The sequence below is a fragment of the Chaetomium strumarium genome, assembly GCF_033439665.1.
Source record: "Chaetomium strumarium strain CBS 333.67 chromosome Unknown B0T15scaffold_1, whole genome shotgun sequence".
Lineage (NCBI taxonomy): Eukaryota > Fungi > Ascomycota > Sordariomycetes > Sordariales > Chaetomiaceae > Chaetomium > Chaetomium strumarium.
In genome coordinates this window covers 6,241,675-6,260,633 of record NW_026944429.1, presented here as the reverse complement: position 1 = coordinate 6,260,633, position 18,959 = coordinate 6,241,675, and the positions used below count along the sequence as shown (strand labels likewise).

Genomic DNA, 18,959 nt, shown 5'->3' with positions numbered 1-18,959 from the left:
GCTGGGATTGTTACGCGATCTCGGAAAATGGCTCCTCTTTCTCCCCAGTGGCTGTTTAACACTTCTCAGGGACGACCGTCTTGGGAGCCACGGGTCTTCGCAAACATGCACTTCATGATTGCCACGGCAGCGACGCTTTGCATGCCAGTGGTCGTGGTGCGCTGTGCTGTCTGGAATCCCAGCGCTAATAACCGAAAGCACTGAAATGCCACATACCTCGATTCCGACCCATGGTGGGGTCTTGGTCCTCCAATCCTACCAGCAAAGGCGGACTTGGCAAAGCACAGCGCTGAGTGATGATGTTCTCTCCGACAACAGAAATTCCGGCAGCGAGAGTGTTCAGCACTTCTTCGCAAGATCCGGTCGATGGAGGCGTTTGGGGGAGATCAGTCCAAGCTGTTGTCCTGCGGCAACGGCCCGATTTTCTGGTTCCGTCACTGTTGCGCCGGCTACCACTCCATCCGGACTAGATCGTGTGAAGGATGCGGGAGATTCGGGACAAAGACCGTTCGCTAGAATGTCCTCTATCGACTGGTTCCGTCGAGCAATGCACAGATCCGAAGCGAGGGGGTGCGAAAAGACAGCTGATCGCGGTTTGCTCTACGTCAGTGTTCAAGTCAGTCAGTGTCTCCGCAGAGCCAACGCCTCGCCTGCCAAGTACTGTGGATGAAAAGACAAAAAGTGCAGAGGCATTCGGTGTGCAAGTTGACGATAGACTTCGTCCGCATACCCCCGTCGCGTTGAGTTTTATTTGGAGACAAAGCAGGCCACCAGAGAGAAAAGCGTCCGCCACCGAGATAAGCTCTTTCACCAACGCACAGTCAGGAGAATGTCTGAGCTCTTTGCCTATCTTCTCAACCGGTTGGGTTTCGTGCTTTCTTGCATCACACGGAAGTGTTGACGGGGGTTGCTTCAACTTTCATCTGATAACCGGGCCTTCCGAGACCAACAGGGCATCTCCTGTATAAGTGAGGTACGTACCGCTGTAGGAAATGACGGAATTTTTGCCAATCGGCAGGGAAGCGCTCAACGCCGCAGAGTAACCTGAGGCAGGCTTGTTGATGCGGAAGGACACAGAACAGGAGAGACCAGAAATCTAGGAAACACTTGCTGGGCGCCTGCACCTATTTGACTGTCTGATTCTAAGGTAGGCCAAGTTCCTTTCCTGCCCGAGACTCCGGACCATCAGGTCTGCTGGGTGCGACGAAATGCACCCTGCTGTGATTACGCCGTGTTGTAGAGTCCCCTCCACTTGGCGGCGGGGACGGCGAATGTCATCGTACACCTAAGTACACAGTAGAGTACTATCTTTTAAGTGGTCCACCTACTAATGGTTTTCCAGGGTCCAAGTTGGATGTAATCTGTCGGCCTTTCTTGTTTGCTAATAAGTGTCGACCTCACTCTATTACACTGTCAAATCCAAGAGTGGTCTGTTCAAGCAGCCTTCTCCAAGGAAAACGGACAGAGGCGTGTTCCCGCTGCGCCTGGCTGATCCAGATCGGTGGACTCGAGTGCTGGTCTGCCACCATTCATGATGCTCAAACCCACTCCTTGGCGGCATCTCCGGCACACCGCCGTTCCAACCTTGGGTATTATGATAACCTCTCACCACTACTCAACTTCACATTACACACTTCGAGACCACTTCAAATTTGAAAGCAAAGGAAGCTTCGTCATCTTCCACCAGGTCTCCGTTCAGATCTGAATTGAGATCCACCCATGTCAATCAACGCCCCTTGGCATGGCGCCAAGGGCATGATTGGCCATTTTCGCGTTGCCCATGCCGCTGGGGATGACGGAAGACGCTGCACACTTGTGGCCCGTCGGGCATATCAAACCACGTCAGGAGCTTGAAAGCTTCAGGCCTCCAATCGTTGGGTGGTCGGGGCGAGACGCCGACACTTGGCGCATGGGCGCACGCCCGGGGCCGTTGAGGAAGAAAAGTGGCTGGTCTTGTCCGTCCCGTCGGACTTGGCTCCGTTAGGTGGCGGTTATCGGGCAGGCTTTGATCTGCATGAAACCAGGTCGAACATCAGAGGAAGCGCTGAGAGTGACTGATGGTTAACTTACCGTGATTCGTGACAGCGTCACTCGTCCACATTGTCATCGCCTGACCCGATGCTTGGCTCTTCGCCAAGCGGTATTGTGACCATCGAAGCGCTTTATTAGCGGCAATATGCTCTCGGCACAGGGTTGGAACGAGCTTGAACTGGAATACGAGGTTGGATAAGACAACCTAGGTTATTGCGAAGGCGGCGTGTCCGCGTATTATCGTCTGCGCACCACTTTCAGGAGGTGGGGGTGTGCGCAGCGGCCGCCGGTCACCCAGTGCTCCGCCCCTAGCTTTTGGTTGCTGCCATCGATCGCATCGATGCAACACCTTGATGGTTCTTCCGGGCGATTACCGACTCCCCGCGACGTGAGCTTACTCAGTACATGCTTCTGCTGAGTCTTGACTAGTACCAAGCTGCTAGGGAGTCAACTGAACCTGGGCAAGTTGACCTAGCGGCTGCCGGTAATAAGCCCAACCTTTGAACTGCTGAAGTTCAGTTGTTACGCGCTCGGGGAAGACCAGCTATCCGAGGACGGGATTACGTCATCCCCGGCATCTCTCTTGCCCCAGGCTCTTCCTGCATGTCTTCCGGATGCGCTACCGCTTTCGACCTTAACCAAACAGAGCTGAGAGATCACATCTTCTCAATCGCATGCGGCCAATGGTTATGGGATGGGGTATTCCGGAATGAGTGCTATCAAAATCGGAGTAAGACAAGCCAGGATGCCGACTGGATTATTTGAGTTGCACATCGCAACTTGAGGATTTCCAAAGGGATTTGGAATTGGAATTTGGAACAGGTCGTGTCCTCTTCGGCTTGTCTCATGTGATACCTGATAACTCTAGATACACCTCCCGAAGCAGGGCTGAAAGTCCGGATGGATATGTTATCTCCAGGAGCTTGTTGGTCGAATCATGATGTCCTCCTGGTATACATCTTTGATGTGACCTGCAGTGTATGGTGCGGTACGCAAACCTATCACACGCAATGGTACTGTGTGTTGTCCTACAGCCCATCCAGCGGTCGACTCCAAGGCTGCCTCTCGTCTGCGGAGAAATGGCACTGCTCCTTTCACTCAGCATCTGGGGGTGATACACGGCATGCACCTTGCGGCCCGAGCAATCGGGAGAGGCAGCCCTACGGTAATTGCTCCATGCCACTCCCGTCCCAGCTTGGGACGTACTCATATAGGCACCCCACAGGATCATTAGAGTCATGTCAGCAGAGCTCGTCTTTGGTCTAGGTCCCTAACGAGTGAGCCATCATGAGCAAAGCTCATTAATGAAAAGCGACCAAGCGTGTCGCAGTTCCCACAATATCACCGCCGGAAACTGCTGAGTTGTGCAGGGCAGGTGGTTTGGGCGTCCGTCATCTCCCAGCCATTTCAAGGGCGGGTTCTCGTAGACTCCACGAAAGGGGCGGGTGTCGATGTCCAGTGGTCTGGCCGTGTGTCATGGTTTCATCGGATCCGCTCGCGATCTTGGGCAGGCTGGAGGCAAGCCAATCGAGAACTGGAAAGAAATCGACAGCGTTCTTGCCCCCGGCTTCCCTTGTGCTTTTGGTGTTTCAAACGCAGGGTACCGCGGAGGAATGCTCATCGCTGGACAAATCCACGGGACGGGCGGCCCCGCCCATCCCACCATCGGCAATTTTCTTGTCCAACAGAGATCAAGCCGGAACCCAGTTCCCTGACCTCCACGAGGCGGGCTGTGAACCATTGATGTGAAGCTGTGGCGCTTACTATGTAAAAGCAAAGTAACCCAGCTTACAGTAGGACCACATATTTGTATATATAACCTGCTAGTATGTACTGCGGGGATTGGTCATGTACACCACTAGTACTATAGACATATGTACAGTACTTAAGTGCAAGTAAGGTACCTGGTAGGTAAGGTACCGTGCACAGCCCTGGTTCGTTTGTTTGTCCACGCGGAGTTTGCGACAGCGGTCCTTGTCTGAAAGTTGAAAAGATACAGCAAGTGCCAGTCAGAAGGGCCAAGTCAACTGAACAAAAGAGAGAGCCTACCAACCTAGATATCAGAGGGCTTGTCTCAACTGCGCCGATTTCCTATGCCGATTTGGCTGTTTGACATTGAGATAGACATCGTTTATCCGGTCCTGCCCTGGTTCTACACAGTCCCGCCGCTTTGGTTTGTTTGTTAGGGCCCGATTCCACCTGCGTAACAAACACTCAATATAGGAGTGATCAATATAGGTACTATTGCCGCTTGTATCATGATGTAAAAGGAGGGGCAGTTCCCCTGCAGTGTCTGCACCGAACCGAGTGGATGGGATGCGTCCCGTGCGCCTGCAGCGTGCCCTAGGCAACCCAAGACCAGGCTCGACATCGCTGTTTGTTGTCTGACAAATCCCAAACCTGGAAAAGACTCGGGGCTCGAGGGACGAAACTCGTCCTGAGGTAATGAAGGACATCTCCTAGTCTCACTCCCAGCTCACCTTACCGTCTGGCTTTCAGCATGACGCAGTGCATCTTCTACACTCGCTATTGACGGGTTTCGCTCCCGCTGATTCGGTGCCCGGCAAGGCTTCCGTTTCGTTGCCCACGCCGTGGCCTACCTAGTGCGCCGCGCGACACACCGTGCACACCGCAACATCCACTCCCAAGATCCGCTGCCCGCGTCGTCCCCTCAACGACCCGCTCTGCATGTTCTGGTCGCGTTCCCCTTTGCTAGACTCTCCCCGCGACCGCGACGGCCTTGTGCGCTTTCCAACTCCACAATACCCAATCTGCACTCCGATGAGAAAACACGCGCGCTTGCTGCACCCGGCTCCTTCCCCGCCCTCAGCGCCGTCGGTGCGCTGCCACGGAGCTTAACCATAGTGTGTGTGTGTGTGTGTGCACGTCGCCCGCCGCACTCAGTAGCTGATACCCCCAAGGTGTAAAAAGCGCGATTGTCTCAATGGATCCATATAGGGATTCACAGCCCACCCAAGGTTCGCATCCCCGCTTTGCTTCAACGCGATGTCGCCTGGCCCTATTGTGCGTCCGTCTGTTTCCTGGCTGACCGCGCGCACAGCGACGCAAACTGTCGTCGACCCGAGACGGTTGGGTCAGCAGAGCGGTGGTTTTTCAGACGAAGACATATCCGACATAATATGTCTGCTTCTACCTTACTCAGAATCCGCGCGCCAAGAGGTCAGAAGGATTGCCGCAGAGACATCGCAGCATATGGTCGGGAAGGAAGATGTGGACGGGCTCAACCTGGACTATTCGCTGGAGGACGAATCGCGGAACTTCGCCGACGTTCAATCAGACGTTGGCCACATTGCCCTCCGGTTTTCGTCAGACGTCAAGGACCCCTCGAAAGGCTTCACCTTTGGCAGGAATGCCAGCTGTTGTGACATCACCCTCATAAACGACCCTCAGCGACGCCTAAGCAAGATACACTTCCGCATATACCTGAACGAGTGGGGTGTATTGATGCTCGAGGACATGTCGACGAACGGGACCGTGGTCGACGGGGTGCTGCTTAAGAAAAAGGACGGCCCCTCTGCCGAGACAAAGAGGACGCTCAACAGCGGGTCGAAAATCAAGATCCTCATGCATAAAGCGGGCCTCGACATTGTCTTCTTAGTTCGGATCCCGATTCGCGATGGCCCCTGTCAAGAAGCCTATCAGCATAATCTAGACGACTATTTGGGAGGCCGAGCACGCGGTGTTGTTGACCTGAACGAGACCATTGTCCCTGGGCCGGGTGGGCATGTGGGTTGCTCCCTATCATGAATGCACGCCGGGGGCCATCGGATACTGATCAGGATGAGTAGGTGGATATCTTCAAGCCTGCTGCGCCAAGGCAACTGGCTGGCCCGGCTCGCAACGCAAACAATGCTGTCGGGGCTCGACGGGCGCAACTGGATGACGGTCGAGCGAGGCATGGAGGCCGTGCTCGTGCCGACGGCCTTCCAAGGCCATGGAACGGTTCGAACAAGTACAATCGTGTGTGCGAAATCGGCCGGGGTGCTTTCGCCACGGTGCATAAAGTGACCAACAAGCTCACGGGCCAGCCGTACGCGGCAAAGGAGCTCGATAAGCGCAAGTTTATGAAGAATGGCGTCCTCGACCAGAAGGTGGAAAATGAAATGAGGATCATGCAAAAGATCAAACATGTAAGCCGCCATCCTCCCCGGGGATAAGTTGAACACGTCTTGCTCACATTCCGGGGCAGCCAAACATTGTGGAATACATCGAACACCTCGACTGGGACGACAGGCTCCTCATTATCATCATGGATTTCGTTGGCGGGGGCGACCTGGGTAGGTTGATCGCAGATAACGGCCCCCTGTCGGAGAGCGCCACAAAGACGATGGCGAGGCAGCTACTGGACGCACTCGGGTACCTGCACGACATGAACATCACCCACCGCGACGTGAAACCCGACAACATCCTTGTGCACTCCCGAGATCCCTTTGTGGTGAAGTTGACGGACTTTGGACTCTCCAAGATGGTCGATAACGAGCAGACCTTCCTCCGGACCTTCTGCGGGACCCTTCTCTACTGCGCCCCTGAAGTCTATTCCGAGTATACCGAGTACGACGATCGCGGCCGCCGACATCCTCGAAACCGGCACCTCCGCCCGACCACGGGACAGCGATATGACCACGCGGTAGATATCTGGTCATTAGGCGGTGTCCTGTTTTATGCTCTGACGACGAAGCCGCCTTTTCCCGCCCGGAATGGGGCCAGTCACTCCGAACTCCTTCATCAAATCATGACAAGACCTCTCGACGTCTCACCACTCGTAGAAGCGGGAATTTCAGAGGAAGGCATTGATTTCCTCCGCCACATGCTTAACCGGAGACCGGAAACTAGGGCCACGGTGGCAGATCTCCAGAGTCATGCGTGGATTGCAGGGTCCTTCTCGACCGTTGCGCAGTCATTCGAGGAGATCGCAGACGAAGAGCTGCGTGTCAACGCCTCCCAGCTGAGCCTAGAGGATCCCGAGAGGAATTACCGGGCGGAATGTCGAGAGCTGCGCGTCCCTAGTGACGATGACATTACAGATGATGAAGACGATGATGTGGATTTCGACAAGGACAATCCGACCATGTACGAGTCCGAGAAGGAAAACTATACGTTCGGACCGAATAACCGCCCGCAGCGGCTTTTCGGCGAAGTCAACCCCTCCGCCGTGAGAAGCTCGGGAGTCCCGGCAGAGCGTCTGAACCTACCAGTGTCGGCCGGGACCAGCTTTGGGTCGACAGGGACGACGGAAATCCTTGGCGCTGAGACGGAAATCAAGGACAGTTTCGAGTCCGAGGACAGCCCCACCACCCCTCGGCAAAAGTCCCAGAAATCCCAGCCAGCGTCAGGGGGTCTGCGAGCCTCACCGACCGGTCTCGACGAGAGCACGTCGGTTGATGAGCTCAACAACATGACCTTTGACGTCGCATCACAGAGCCTCGGCGGTACGGAGTCGATTCTCGAGAACCTTAACATGAAGTCGCACGCCGGCTCCCTTCTCCGCTCCCGAACGATCGGCGATCTGAACTCGAGCAAACGAAAGCCTTCATCTGACAGCAGCGAGGGGGATGAGGTGCCGTCCGCGCAAGACCGGCGCGGTCTCAAGAGGCTTCGATCCGAAGGCTCAACAAAGCTCACGATCGGCAAGCTCGTTGACAGGGGCGAGTATGAGCTGCTTGCGCAGATGCCGTCCATCCTACGAGCCCAGTCCGGGCGGCAAATCGACATCCCCGTGCACAAATCCACCTACTGGTCAGCGCAGGATAGGAGAACCTGGCATCTCAACTACCCGGAGATGACCCAATTGCAACTCGACGCCTTCAAGTTGGCCGCCTCGGCCAGGGAGGAGGAATTCGGACCGGGCAAGACGCCTCTGTGGGATCTAGCCATGAAGTACTTCCCAGCCATCACCAATTGCGAGCGCCGTGGCGAAGCGGCCAACGGAGCCCAGAACCATGACGCAGAAGATAGTTTGATGCCCTCCACCGCCAACGGGGACGCGAGCATTCCAGCTACCCCTCCGGACACGGAGGATCTTGTGCCGGAGCTCGTCGTACCGATGCACTCGGACCCGGGGAGGCCGGTAGTCGCATATCTCCAGTCCGTATCCGGATCAGCTGTTACCGGGATTACTGTCTTGGTCACCGAAGCCATGGTATCGTGGGGCCGAGCACCCGGGAACACGCGGACTTTCTCCCCCAAGTCGGAGGGCAAAGTGCCAAAGTACGCCTTCAAGATCCTTCTATGGAAGCAAAACTATGACCCAGCCAAGAACTTCCGTCCGTGGAATCGCTCCGCGGAGGCCGACGAGGGGTCATTCTACTTCTACATCTCGACCAAGGCGAGCCAGGGCATTTACATCAACGGCGTCCACCTGCCATCGGACGACTACAAGAACCCCACGGGGCCATCCCGATATTGGATGACGCTCCACGACGGAGACCGCGTGTCGGTGTGGCAGAACTCGGACCAGTCGTCCGTGACGCAACTCGTCTTCCGCTGCGGCTGGGGCGGAAGTGCGCAGCCGCGGCCGGACAGCGGGCCGTGCTTCGCGCCCGACGCCGTGGCCAACAAGCTGGACGAGGTCTGCGGGCGGGCGGAGCGCAAGATGCGCGGCCTGAGCGAGCACGACCTCAAGATGGAGGAGGCCAACCACGACATGGACGAGCGCCTGCACGCCGTCGACCGCGAGCGGCAGCGCTCGCGCGACTTCGAGCTCAAGCGCCTCGAGGCGTGCCGCGCGCTCGGCATCCGCAGGGTCAGTCCCGCGCCGGGCATCACGCTCGGCGAGGACTCGGCCACGCAGACCCCCTGGTCGTCGTACATGCCCGGCGGCCGGACGGTGCCCACCTTCCGGCATGCCTCGCCGAGTACGGTTGAGCTGCTGAGAGCCGCCAGGAGGGGATAGTCGGAACATGCGGGGTTCCAGGTTCTTGGGCCTTTTGTGTCTTGTGGTTTTCCAACCCTACCGCCACTCTGATAGCGTTGTGTCGCTTCGAATTTCTTGGGTGTGTCCAATCATGATGGAAAGCGATCAAACAATCATTAGTCCTTGTCGTTCAAACGTCAGGGTCTTGAAGCGAGGCGTCTGAACGTTTCTGTCGGATCATACCCCATCGTCTGGTTTCTGTATTTTGTTTTTCTCAAGTACGTCTTCTTTCGGGCTTTTTCGTTACTACGGATCTCGGAAGACAAAAAAGGGGCAGGTTTCGCGGCTGGTGGACGGCACACTGCTATGTATTGTACTGGTGTAGTCGCTAATATGTGCGTGTGTGTGTTTAGAGCTGATTGAAGGATACCATGGATTTAGGTACGGAGCGAAGCGATGGATATCATATCATGGTCTTTGGGCGGAGGTTTAAAAAGCCCGGTTTGTGTATTGGGCGCTGGTACGGTCCTCAAGCCAGCGGGGGGGAGGGACAAGCAAGCGATTCCTTTACGGCGGTCTCATCTCTCTATGTATTGGAGGCAAGGTAAATACCATCTTCACCTTACCTTGAGAATAAATGAAGATTTATATGAAGAAGCCAGGACTTCTTTGAATTCTGTGCTCTTAGCTATCCGAGCTGCTGTGATTACCTTACAATCCACATTATCTCGACAAATTTCCAGCTTTGGCTGTGCCATGAATGAGATCCGTGCTGCCACCATAGCTGAACCTCATCCGTGTCTTGCGTAATAAAGCAAGCATGACTCCAGCAAACCAGTAACCCCGGCAACAGGCTTTGATCTTGCCTTCAGCAGCGGTTCGGATCTCTTCGACCCCGTCCGTCCTTTCGTGTTGCCATGAACCATTATCATCTTCATATCATGACTGTGAATAGGCCACTGTGAGCACACCTCGATATGTGCGCAGCCCCAACCATCCTGAGGTTCCCGTGAAAACAAACACATCCCTTGACCTTGTTTTGGACTCCGAAGTATATGTTTCAACTCCGGATCACACATTAGAAAAAGGCCTAGTAGGGATGATGGATGACAGGCTGAAAACGCAAACAAAACAAAACAAACCTGCAAAACCACCAACCAACCAACCAACCAACCACAACAAAGGTGGAAAAGAAAAGCAGGGCAAGTTCAGAGCAAAGAAAGAGAGAGAAAAAAAACCATCACTCAGATCAAATCGCATCAACTCTCAAATCAATCACTCGGAGGGCGAAGGCGAAGGCCTTCTTCTCCCCCCCCCCCCCCCCCCCCCCCCCCTTCTCATAAAATCACATATCATCGTGAAGACCAAGATGAAGCAGCGCCCGCATCCTCTCAATTTCGCGCTCCTCGTCGGAATCCACCTCCCAGACCTTCCTGCGGTCGTTGAAGATGGGCGACCAGTGAGTGTAGCAGGGCACAAACTCATCACCATCACCATGATCATCATCATCGTCATCGTCATGATCAGCATTACCGCCGGTGGAGTGGCGGTGGTGGCGATGCGGGGTAGTAGTTGAGTGAGAAAAAGGAGGAGGGGGGGGAGGAGGAGGGGGCGCCCAGACAAAAGTGTCCGAGACCCAGGGGTTGTCGCGGAGCGGGTCGACGACGTCTGCGTCGGACGCGTGGGCTGAGTAGCACAGCTCGGCTTCGGCTTTGACTTCGGCCTCTTTGGGATCATGATGATGATGGTCATGGTCTTGCGGCGAGAGTTCCGGGGCGCTGTACGTGTCGGAGATGACTACCTTGGGCGCCGCCGCGGACGGCTTGTTGTTGTTGTTCCGTCCCTCCTCAGGAGGAGGAGGAGGAGGCGCCTTACTCTCGGGTTGATGATGATGATGATGATCACCATGATCCGTGTCGGAGGCGGCGACCGGGGCGGAGGATTGCTGGGAGTTCTGCTCCCGCAGCAGCGGGTAGAGGTGGTCACGCAGATCGCTCAGACGACGAAGAGCGCGATCGGCTTGTGAATCGAGGTGGGCCCTGCGAGCCTTTCGCTGCTCTTTCCGCTCTCTCTGTCTGTTTTCCCACTCTTCATCCGACGAGTCTGTCTCGCAGGTAACCCCCCGGAAACTTCGCTGCACATGAGGGCGCTTCGAGGCTTCGTCGTGGTGGTGGTGAACGTGGGAAGATTCCTCCGCGTGAGTTTCGTGATTGCCACTCACGGCGCCGCGGCGCTGTTCTCCTTCTCCTTGATTTTTGTTGTCAATGGGCTCATCGACCTTCTTTGGAAGGTGGTCTGCGGAATGATTGCCCTCGGTGTGAGGCGAGGAGTCCGGCGGCCTGAGGGGATTGCGCCGGCTCCGACGGCGCAGGGGGCCATGTTTGCGTCCCTTACTGATGTTGTTGATCTGCGCGGCCAGGAACGACCGAAGCCAGGCCGTCCTCGTCCTGCCCTTCTCGATGATCATGCACTTGCCGCAGATCTCAGCCCAGGGCGGCATCTTCCTGTTGTTGAACAGGTACATGGCGTGGTACTCGTCCGAGCGCAGGTTGCCGCAGGTTGTGCACCACTGCCACTCGTCAATCTGGGCCTGCTGCAGATTAATGTCGCCGGCGGCAGCGCCAGCCTCGATGCTCTCTTGCCGGTCGCGGCGGCACCCGGTGCAGAGACTGGGGATGGACTCTTTGCCGGGCACCAGCGGATATTGCTCGTGGTACGCGTCCGATCGGACTTTGTCACATGCATAGCAGATGTGCTTGTCGGGCACGGCGCTGTCTTGAGCTTCGTTGTTGGACTTGGGATCGTCATGATCCTCCTTGTTCTTCTTCTTCTTGTTGTTGTTCGGCTCACATTTGCAAGTAGACCTGCTGCGCCAGGCTTTAGCCCTGACCCTGGAAGCGCTCAAAGACACATTAAAGGTGAGGCGGTACCGCTTCTTCAGCCCAGGGTCCGACTTGGGATCCTCGGCCTCATCGTCGGCCTCCCAGTCGACGTGGTTTGTCCTGTAGAGAATGGTCAGCAAATGAAAATGAATAGGCACACTCTGCTCGTCGCGACTTAATAACCACTGATGGCCTCTGTAGTAACCTCTGAGACGCGACACAGCGAAGCGCAAAGACCTCTGGACATGCCACCCGCGCAGCTACGCGTGAAACGCCACGAGATAGGTTGTAACGCACGAAAAGATGAGGGAGGAGATCCAAGGAGATGAATAAACCGACTTACATGCTGACGAGCTTCTTCCACGACATCGCTGCAATTATACTTTGAACAGGCAAGATGAAGAGGCGAGACGGGCGTAATGTGCGTGGCTTGGGACTTGCAAAGTTGGAGAGAGAGTGGAATAGAAAGAACCGGGCGATGGAAGTGGCAGAGTTGGGAAGAAAGGTCGGTCGCTGAGGGGGCCGAAGAATAGCCGTGCTCCTCCTAAAAGCAAAGACCGTGGTGCATTTGGGCTATGCCGTCATATCTCTGAAGGCGGTGATGGTATAGGGACGGCATAGGGAAGGCGATATGAAGGCGGTGTGAGGAGTCGATAAGGGGGGGAGGCAGTTGTTTACATCAGGGGCACCTGTTGGTCAAGATGAGACGAGGCAGGTCCTGTTCGCTGCAAGCCCAATTTTGTTTTCCCCAATCCCTATATTGCACGAAAAAGGAAAAAGTAGACTGACTCTAACATACTTTCTTGGTGAACATTGGTGAATGCTAGGTAGAAATCTAGCCCCTTAATCCACCCGAAGCACCCGGGGACCTTTCCTCTTCGTCACCTTCTTCTTCTTGTGCCCACGGTCAAACGCTGCCGCTGATGCGTGGTCACGGCCAAGGTTATCAAGGTCCTTGACCTTGTAGATGCGGATAATCCAGTTCTCGCTCGTGAACGCCTCCTCCAGCGTGTTAAGATTTGGGCCGACTTCGGGCAGGCGGGCACCCCTCATGCGGTCCACGGCCTGTCCCGGAGGGAAGAGGTTGTTGTAGTTGTAGTAGGACATCTTGTACCTGTTTCATTCCGTCAGCATGGCTCTCCCGCCTAATCAGATAACGGTACTTCTAGTACTCACATCAAGCTGTTCTTCATGGTCTCGGTGGCTTCGCCGTCAACGCGGTACTCGCCCCGCGGCGTGAAGAAGGCCCGCTCGCTGACTTCATCGGGCCAGATGCCCTCGGCAATGCGGACCATCCACAGGAACTTGTTGATATCATCGCCCGAGTAGCCGAGAAGACCGCCGAAAACGACCAAGACATAGTCAACCTCGTGCTGGCGCATGATTGGGTAGCTGACCTCCTCGCGAGAGCTCATGGCCTTGCCCACGGTAGCGATATGTGTGTTATTCCAAGTGTTGTTGTCGACGAGCGTCGGGCGGTCAGCCATGCCACCAATCTGGTAGCCGTAATCCCACCACGACATGATCTTGGCGTCCTCGTGCGTGTTCTGGCGGAGCCACTGGTACGCCTCACGGTAGTCATCGATGATGTGCTGACTTCCGTCAGGCAGTCTGCTAGCCAGGACAACTGACGGAGACGAGTAGGCGTTCGATGTGACCCATGTGCAGTGCAGAACAAACACCAACAGGTATACTGCCAGGGCGCTGACCATCATGCTCTTGCCCCAGAGCCCATAGACACCCACCACCGGCTTGCCCGTGGACCGGAGTCCGGATTTCACCGCCTTCTTCCCCTCGGACCCGTCCGCAGCCTGTGTTTCCTGGGGTTTGGGAGACTTTGCGCTGAGGTAAGTGTCGAGGAGAGCTGAGACGGCCATTGCGGCGGCAACACAGACCACCGGTGTGAGGGTGAGCATCAGACGGACCATGACGCCGGCAAAGTAGCTCCCGAACAGAGCGTAGACGACGATGAAGACGTGCTCATCGGCGAGCTGCTGGAAGCAGAGGTAGACACCGACGGGGAACAACCAGATCAGCATGTTGAGGTCGAAGAAGAAGGCCGGCCATGCCGTGGGCTGGTGTTCTGACACCGAGGCAATGATGGGGATATGGATCTTGGCGTAGCCCGTGTCCCAGAGCGAGTAGAAGCGTCCACTCCACGGCGCGATGAAGCCTGCACTGGTGGCGATAACCAACCCCAGGAGACCCAGACCGAAGGTACCGCCGGCAAACAGCCACAGGAAGGTTTGGAACTGGCGACTAGGAATCGCTGAACGGACATAGTCGAGGAAGGCGAGCAGCTGCAGAAAGCCGAAAATGCCTGTTTCGAGGGAGTTAGCAAACAGATACTTGTCCACTTCAGCCTCCCTTTAGGAAACAGACTCACCCAATGCAGGCATGTGTTCGCTGGTCTTGACAGGCAGGAAACCAACAAAGGGAATCTGCATGCTCGCCAGCGTGCCGAGGGCGTACCAGGTCGTGTACGCCACGTAGAGCCGAGTGCTGTACCGGCCCATGCAGATGAGGACAAAGGCGTGCAGGGGAAGAAGACAGGTGATGAAGGCGTAGCCTCCCCACGAGGCAACCATGTAGCCGTAGAACAGCGCGCAGAGCGCCCCCCACAGCATGGACCCCTGCTTCAACGCCTTGATCCAAAGGTAGAAGGTGAAGACGAGCAAGAAGATGGCAATGGCCTCGTTGTCGTAACTACCCGCGACCGACCGGGAGATGTAGCCAGGGGCAATGCCCATAAACAGGGCAGCCAGGAGGCCAGCCGAGGAGGACGGCGTCATCTCATTGGTGAGGAGGTAAGCGGCCCAGGCAGTAAGGCCAGAGAAGGCGGGCGCAAGCAGCACGCAGATATTCCGGATATCCACGGGGATCGTAAGGGCCCGGAGGGCGTGGTAGATGACGCCGCTCGTAACCATGAGGCCGGGGTAGAGCGTACCTCCCGTCACACGGCCCAGGGGATGCCATGTCCGGTCGTCGAACCAGTCCCAGAAGTTGTAAAAGCCATTCGCGACGAGGTACTTGGTGGCGCGGAAGTTGAACCAAGGGTCGACTGGGTCAAGTGTCAGTAATACAGGGCCAAGAGGAATGGTCGACGACGGGTGCACACGGACATTCGTGGATAATGCTCTCAAAACCTGCACATCGAGACCCAGTTAGCACACAATAAACATTCTAACGCATGCGCTAGGCGAACGGGCCACTGTAGTGTCGCCAATGCCTCGAACCTGAGCTCCGGGACCAGCGCCGCACGGCGGTCTTGGGGACACGTACGAATGACGGAGAACAGCCGGCTCGAGATTGCGGCACCAGCGATGAGTGCGAGGATGATCACCCGTAGCAAGCCGCGAGTGCTCTGCCCCTTCCCCACGCTGGCGAGGCCCTGAAGCGGTTCGGCCGACATGGTGGCCTGTGTTGGCGTTGTGGTGCTGCCTCTCACCAGTTTAATGTCGAGAGGTTCAGACGTGACCAAGCGCCTGCGTTTGGGAGAGGACAGTTTGGAGCTTGCGCATCATGCTCCAGGGGTACCGGCTTGGCTTGCTTGATTTGACCCACATGGCCTTGTCTTCAGCGTTTCACCGCCCGGCAGAAGCTCACTGAAATGTTCAATTGAACAGTTGAGTGAGTGAGGGACCAGGCTACGGCTACGACGTAGAAATGATGAGAAGGTCATGAAAAAGTCGGATGAGGTTGGGGACATCAATGAATGCTTGCTGAAAGATAACAGGGGAGCATCGCCCGGCACGAGGTACAACATGAAGCAATCCCCGACATGCCTCTTCACCTAGACCCAGAGATGCGTTTGTCCCATCGCCCAGGCTTTGGGATATTGCTTGCACAAGCGCCTACGTAGCGGCTTGGAGAATGGCTTGAACAATGGCATAGACAATGACTCTGACAGCGGCTTCAAGAATGAGGCGGAACAGGGAATCACGATGTTGTCGACCAACTGTATCATATATCTGGCGGGGTATAAAACGGACCAAAACCATGTCCACGGCTGGCCCGGACCAGTCCACAGCTAGGCCCCTGCGAGCGCAGTGCCAACCAGCACAAGACCCCCCAACATCATCGGGGGTGCATCACCAACAGAAGGCTCGGATGTGTGTGCGTTCAGCGCAGTGCTTTCATTCCGCAGCGGTACGGATACCTTGCCGGGACCGATAATTCATTGACCTCGAGTAACACCCCAAACCCTGAAAGCAGATTGATTCCCCGGGATGATGCAATGTGTTGAGTGCCAAATCTTTTAGAACCGCGCCGGAAGTGCCCTAGATACAACCATCCCATTACCCATGAAAACGCCTTTACGCAGCCTGAAACGCAAGTCAGCATCGCTTGGATCATTCGCACCCCGGCCGTGGCTCTCCCTTCTTTCCGTGGGGGGCATCATGTTTGTCGTACCTTGACGGCAAACTTCCGCTGAGGGAAGTGCGTTTGGCGCTTCTTGGTCTTCTCCAGAACTCTCGAGGCGTCCTCGGGGGACAGGCGGCGGCGGATGGCACGGGTCTTCTTGGCTCGGAGGTCAAGGGGCAGGTACTTCTTGTTCTTGTAGAAGAGGCGGAGCTGTGCCCGTTGGTTCGCATTGATGACAGTGAGGACGCGGGCGATCGACTTGCGAAGGTCGTGGCTATTTGGCGAGAAAGAAACGCATGTCAGCCAAAGCTGCCTTTATATCACCCCCCACTCCCAATATCTCGGTCACCCCATTGCGGTGCGTTCGGATTCGAATCGACGTACATCTTGGTGAGCTTGGTGCCCGAGGAGACAATCTTCTGAATGCGGAGCTGGCTCAGCTCCGTCTTCAGCTCAGCCAGTTGCTTGGTGAGATCCTCCTTGTTCTTGGACCACAATTGGGCCGCCTTGACCTTGCCGGAAGACTTTGACATGATGGTCAGCAAGTGCACCTCAGATTTCGCAAAGTTCAAGTCGGTCGGTTTAACAGGGACGAAGATAACGGGCCAAGACCAGGGTATGAGAAACCTCTGGGGACTGTCCGGGCGGCGAAACGAAAAACTGTACGGTACCTACCATTGTGAAAGATGTCGGTGTCGAGTCAAATGGGCGATGGGCGACGATTCCTTTGACGGCGACAGGGTCTTCGGTCGTTGGAAGGGAACAGCCTCTCCTGCAAGCTCGCGGCCTAACAAAATCCGAGTGGTGTGGATGCGCAAAATGGCTGGCAGGGCGGAAAACCCTACCGCGAAAAGTGGTCTGTGCGCCGCCTTGCAGCCCAAGCCGGGATCTGCCACGATTCCAAATGTGGTTAGCCTGGGGTTTGGTGCTTTTCGGGATTGCGCACAACCGATGGCTTGCTCATTTCAAAATCTCTGAGCAGCAGCAAGTCAACGTTGACGACCGACCAACGACTTTTACTAATCCACCACACAGCCAAAGCGCTCAAGATGTCGTCGTCGGCAGCTCCCTCGACAAAGACCTTTGGCAAGTCGACTCGGACGGTCCCTCACCCGTCCGAGAAGGCGCAGAAATGGTATCCTGCTGAGGATGAGGCCAAGCCTCGCCAGGTACGTGGATGCATGCATTTCTCCCAGCTAATATCTCGGGTTGCGGAGGTGCTGGGGTATGGTACATTCGGGCGGACTTCGAGGTCGGTTCGGGTTTGGCCTGACTGGGGTGGACGGAACTATTCCCGAGGGGATCTTGAAGCGGAAGCAAGAGGAGGCAGAGGGGTGACATCAATTGGGGTGGAAAGTGGGAGAACAGCGCTCTGGGAGGATGCATTCGCGCTGTTTCAGCACTCATGGTGAACTCCGTGTTCTGACATTTGTTCCTTCTCAGGTCCGCAAGGCTGTCCGCCCCTGGGCCCCTCGCCGCTCCCTCCAGCCCGGCACGGTCCTGATTCTGCTCGCTGGTCGGTTCCGCGGCAAGCGCGTCGTCCTCCTCAAGAACCTCGACCAGGGTGTTCTTCTCGTTACTGGCCCCTTCAAGATCAACGGTGTCCCGCTTCGTCGCGTCAACTCGAGATATGTGATTGCCACATCCGTGAAGGTCGACCTGGCCGGCATCGACGAGGCCAAGCTCGAGGAGATCTCGCGGCCGAAGTACTTCACGGCGGAGAAAGCGAAGGAGAAGGCTGGCGAGGAGGCTTTCTTCAAGCAGGGGGAGAAGCCCCAGGTACGGACTCTGGCCCGGCTTGGGTGCGCATGTGGATGTGGTACAGGGCTGACAAAGAAATACAGAAGAAGGAGGTTTCCAGCAGCCGGGCGGCTGACCAGAAGGCCATTGACAAGGCCCTTATCGCCAACATCAAGAAGGTCGATATGCTCGCGAGCTACCTTGCCGCCTCTTTCAGCCTCCGCAAGGGCGACAAGCCCCATGAGATGAAGTTTTAGAGGGTGCGCAGGAGCGGGGCATGATGGGACATCGATGGCGCGATACGGTTAAGGCTTCGCCAATTGCATTTGGACGTTCAACGGTTCTCGGTCCATTACGGCGTCTGTACTGAGGGTTTACAGTCACAAGATCCCAGCATCACCGGGCATTGCAGAGGATCGGAACCACTGAACAACAATCGGGTTTAGAGCAAACGGGATGCCCCTGGTGATGCGTGTACATGGGACAACTGTGATATGAGCACTGAAAGACGGGGTACGGCAAGGCAGAGCCGGATAAACCCCAGTTCCCAAGTGCCAAACAAGGCCATTGAAGGGAGCAACAAGACATGTGTCGATTTGCCACGATTTTGCTCCCAAGCTCATGCTCAGTGTGTTGATGAGAGTCCAGCTGTTGATGTTTGTGAAGTGCGGCTACACTAAACACATGATATTCTCTATGCTACGGAGCAACGCAGGTGGTATCTGACGTAACCGGTGGACCACAAGGGGTCCGTTGAGCGCGGCCTGAACGAGGATTCAGGAACAACAAATGCTGTCAACAAATGCTGTCATACAGTAGAGGACTACAAGTAATTTTTCAAACAGCATATCCTATAATAAACCACGGTGACTACCAATATCAGTACATGGTTATTTTCCACTAATTCGAGGCTAGGGTGAAGCTGCTCGGCCTTCGGATCTTGCTAGAACCGGCTTTCGTCACCCTAACCCTGGTTCTTGATTTACATCATCCCGAGCCGTGCTGCAGCTGTGGAACCCGCCAGCATCTGATCTCACAAAGCGGCACAACCGAGACCTGCATTAGAA

At 55.9% G+C, this 18,959-nt stretch overlaps 5 protein-coding genes across 5 annotated transcripts; 2 read left to right on the top strand and 3 right to left on the bottom strand.

The window, feature by feature from the left end:
* Positions 1-4,975: 4,975 nt before the first annotated feature.
* Positions 4,976-8,944, top strand: B0T15DRAFT_389322 (uncharacterized protein; the record flags this gene model as incomplete). The annotated part of the gene is made up of 4 exons (XM_062864479.1): positions 4,976-5,009; positions 5,093-5,778; positions 5,841-6,182; positions 6,242-8,944. 4 exons carry the CDS (start codon positions 4,976-4,978, stop codon positions 8,942-8,944), a joined length of 3,765 nt encoding a protein of 1,254 aa, XP_062727070.1.
* A 1,306-nt stretch (positions 8,945-10,250) lies between these two features.
* On the bottom strand, positions 10,251-12,156 carry B0T15DRAFT_571681 (uncharacterized protein; the record flags this gene model as incomplete). The annotated part of the gene is made up of 2 exons (XM_062870865.1): positions 10,251-11,907; positions 12,131-12,156. 2 exons carry the CDS (start codon positions 12,154-12,156, stop codon positions 10,251-10,253), a joined length of 1,683 nt encoding a protein of 560 aa, XP_062727069.1.
* A 257-nt stretch (positions 12,157-12,413) lies between these two features.
* On the bottom strand, positions 12,414-15,272 carry B0T15DRAFT_520980 (glycosyltransferase family 66 protein). The gene is made up of 5 exons (XM_062868537.1): positions 15,070-15,272; positions 14,910-14,933; positions 14,174-14,848; positions 12,964-14,107; positions 12,414-12,901 (listed from the first exon to the last, which is right to left on the bottom strand). The coding sequence occupies exons 1-5, from the start codon at positions 15,197-15,199 to the stop codon at positions 12,631-12,633; spliced, it is 2,244 nt and encodes a 747-aa protein (XP_062727068.1). The 5' UTR covers positions 15,200-15,272; the 3' UTR covers positions 12,414-12,630.
* A 428-nt stretch (positions 15,273-15,700) lies between these two features.
* On the bottom strand, positions 15,701-17,015 carry B0T15DRAFT_520977 (ribosomal L29 protein-domain-containing protein). Its single transcript, XM_062868536.1, has 4 exons — positions 16,828-17,015; positions 16,537-16,676; positions 16,201-16,426; positions 15,701-16,112 (listed from the first exon to the last, which is right to left on the bottom strand). Exons 1-4 carry the CDS (start codon positions 16,828-16,830, stop codon positions 16,104-16,106), a joined length of 378 nt encoding a protein of 125 aa, XP_062727067.1. The 5' UTR covers positions 16,831-17,015; the 3' UTR covers positions 15,701-16,103.
* Positions 16,972-18,149, top strand: B0T15DRAFT_507861 (ribosomal protein L6e-domain-containing protein; the record flags this gene model as incomplete). Its single annotated transcript, XM_062867673.1, has 4 exons — positions 16,972-17,008; positions 17,188-17,321; positions 17,596-17,931; positions 17,997-18,149. The coding sequence occupies 4 exons, from the start codon at positions 16,972-16,974 to the stop codon at positions 18,147-18,149; spliced, it is 660 nt and encodes a 219-aa protein (XP_062727066.1).
* Between the last annotated feature and the right edge of the window lie 810 nt (positions 18,150-18,959).

What these genes read in the sequence shown, in the direction of transcription:
- B0T15DRAFT_520977 (XM_062868536.1), bottom strand. An exon ending in GGCACCAAGCTCACCAAGAT is followed by an intron (nt 16,427 to 16,536) that starts GTACGTCGATTC and finishes CTCGCCAAATAG; the next exon opens with CCACGACCTTCGCAAGTCGA.
- B0T15DRAFT_520980 (XM_062868537.1), bottom strand. Translation starts at nt 15,199, where the DNA reads ATGTCGGCCGAACCGCTTCAGGGCCTCGCCAGCGTGGGGAAGGGGCAG. An exon ending in CGAACACATGCCTGCATTGG is followed by an intron (nt 14,108 to 14,173) that starts GTGAGTCTGTTT and finishes CCCTCGAAACAG; the next exon opens with GCATTTTCGGCTTTCTGCAG. An exon ending in ACCATGAAGAACAGCTTGAT is followed by an intron (nt 12,902 to 12,963) that starts GTGAGTACTAGA and finishes GGAATGAAACAG; the next exon opens with GTACAAGATGTCCTACTACA.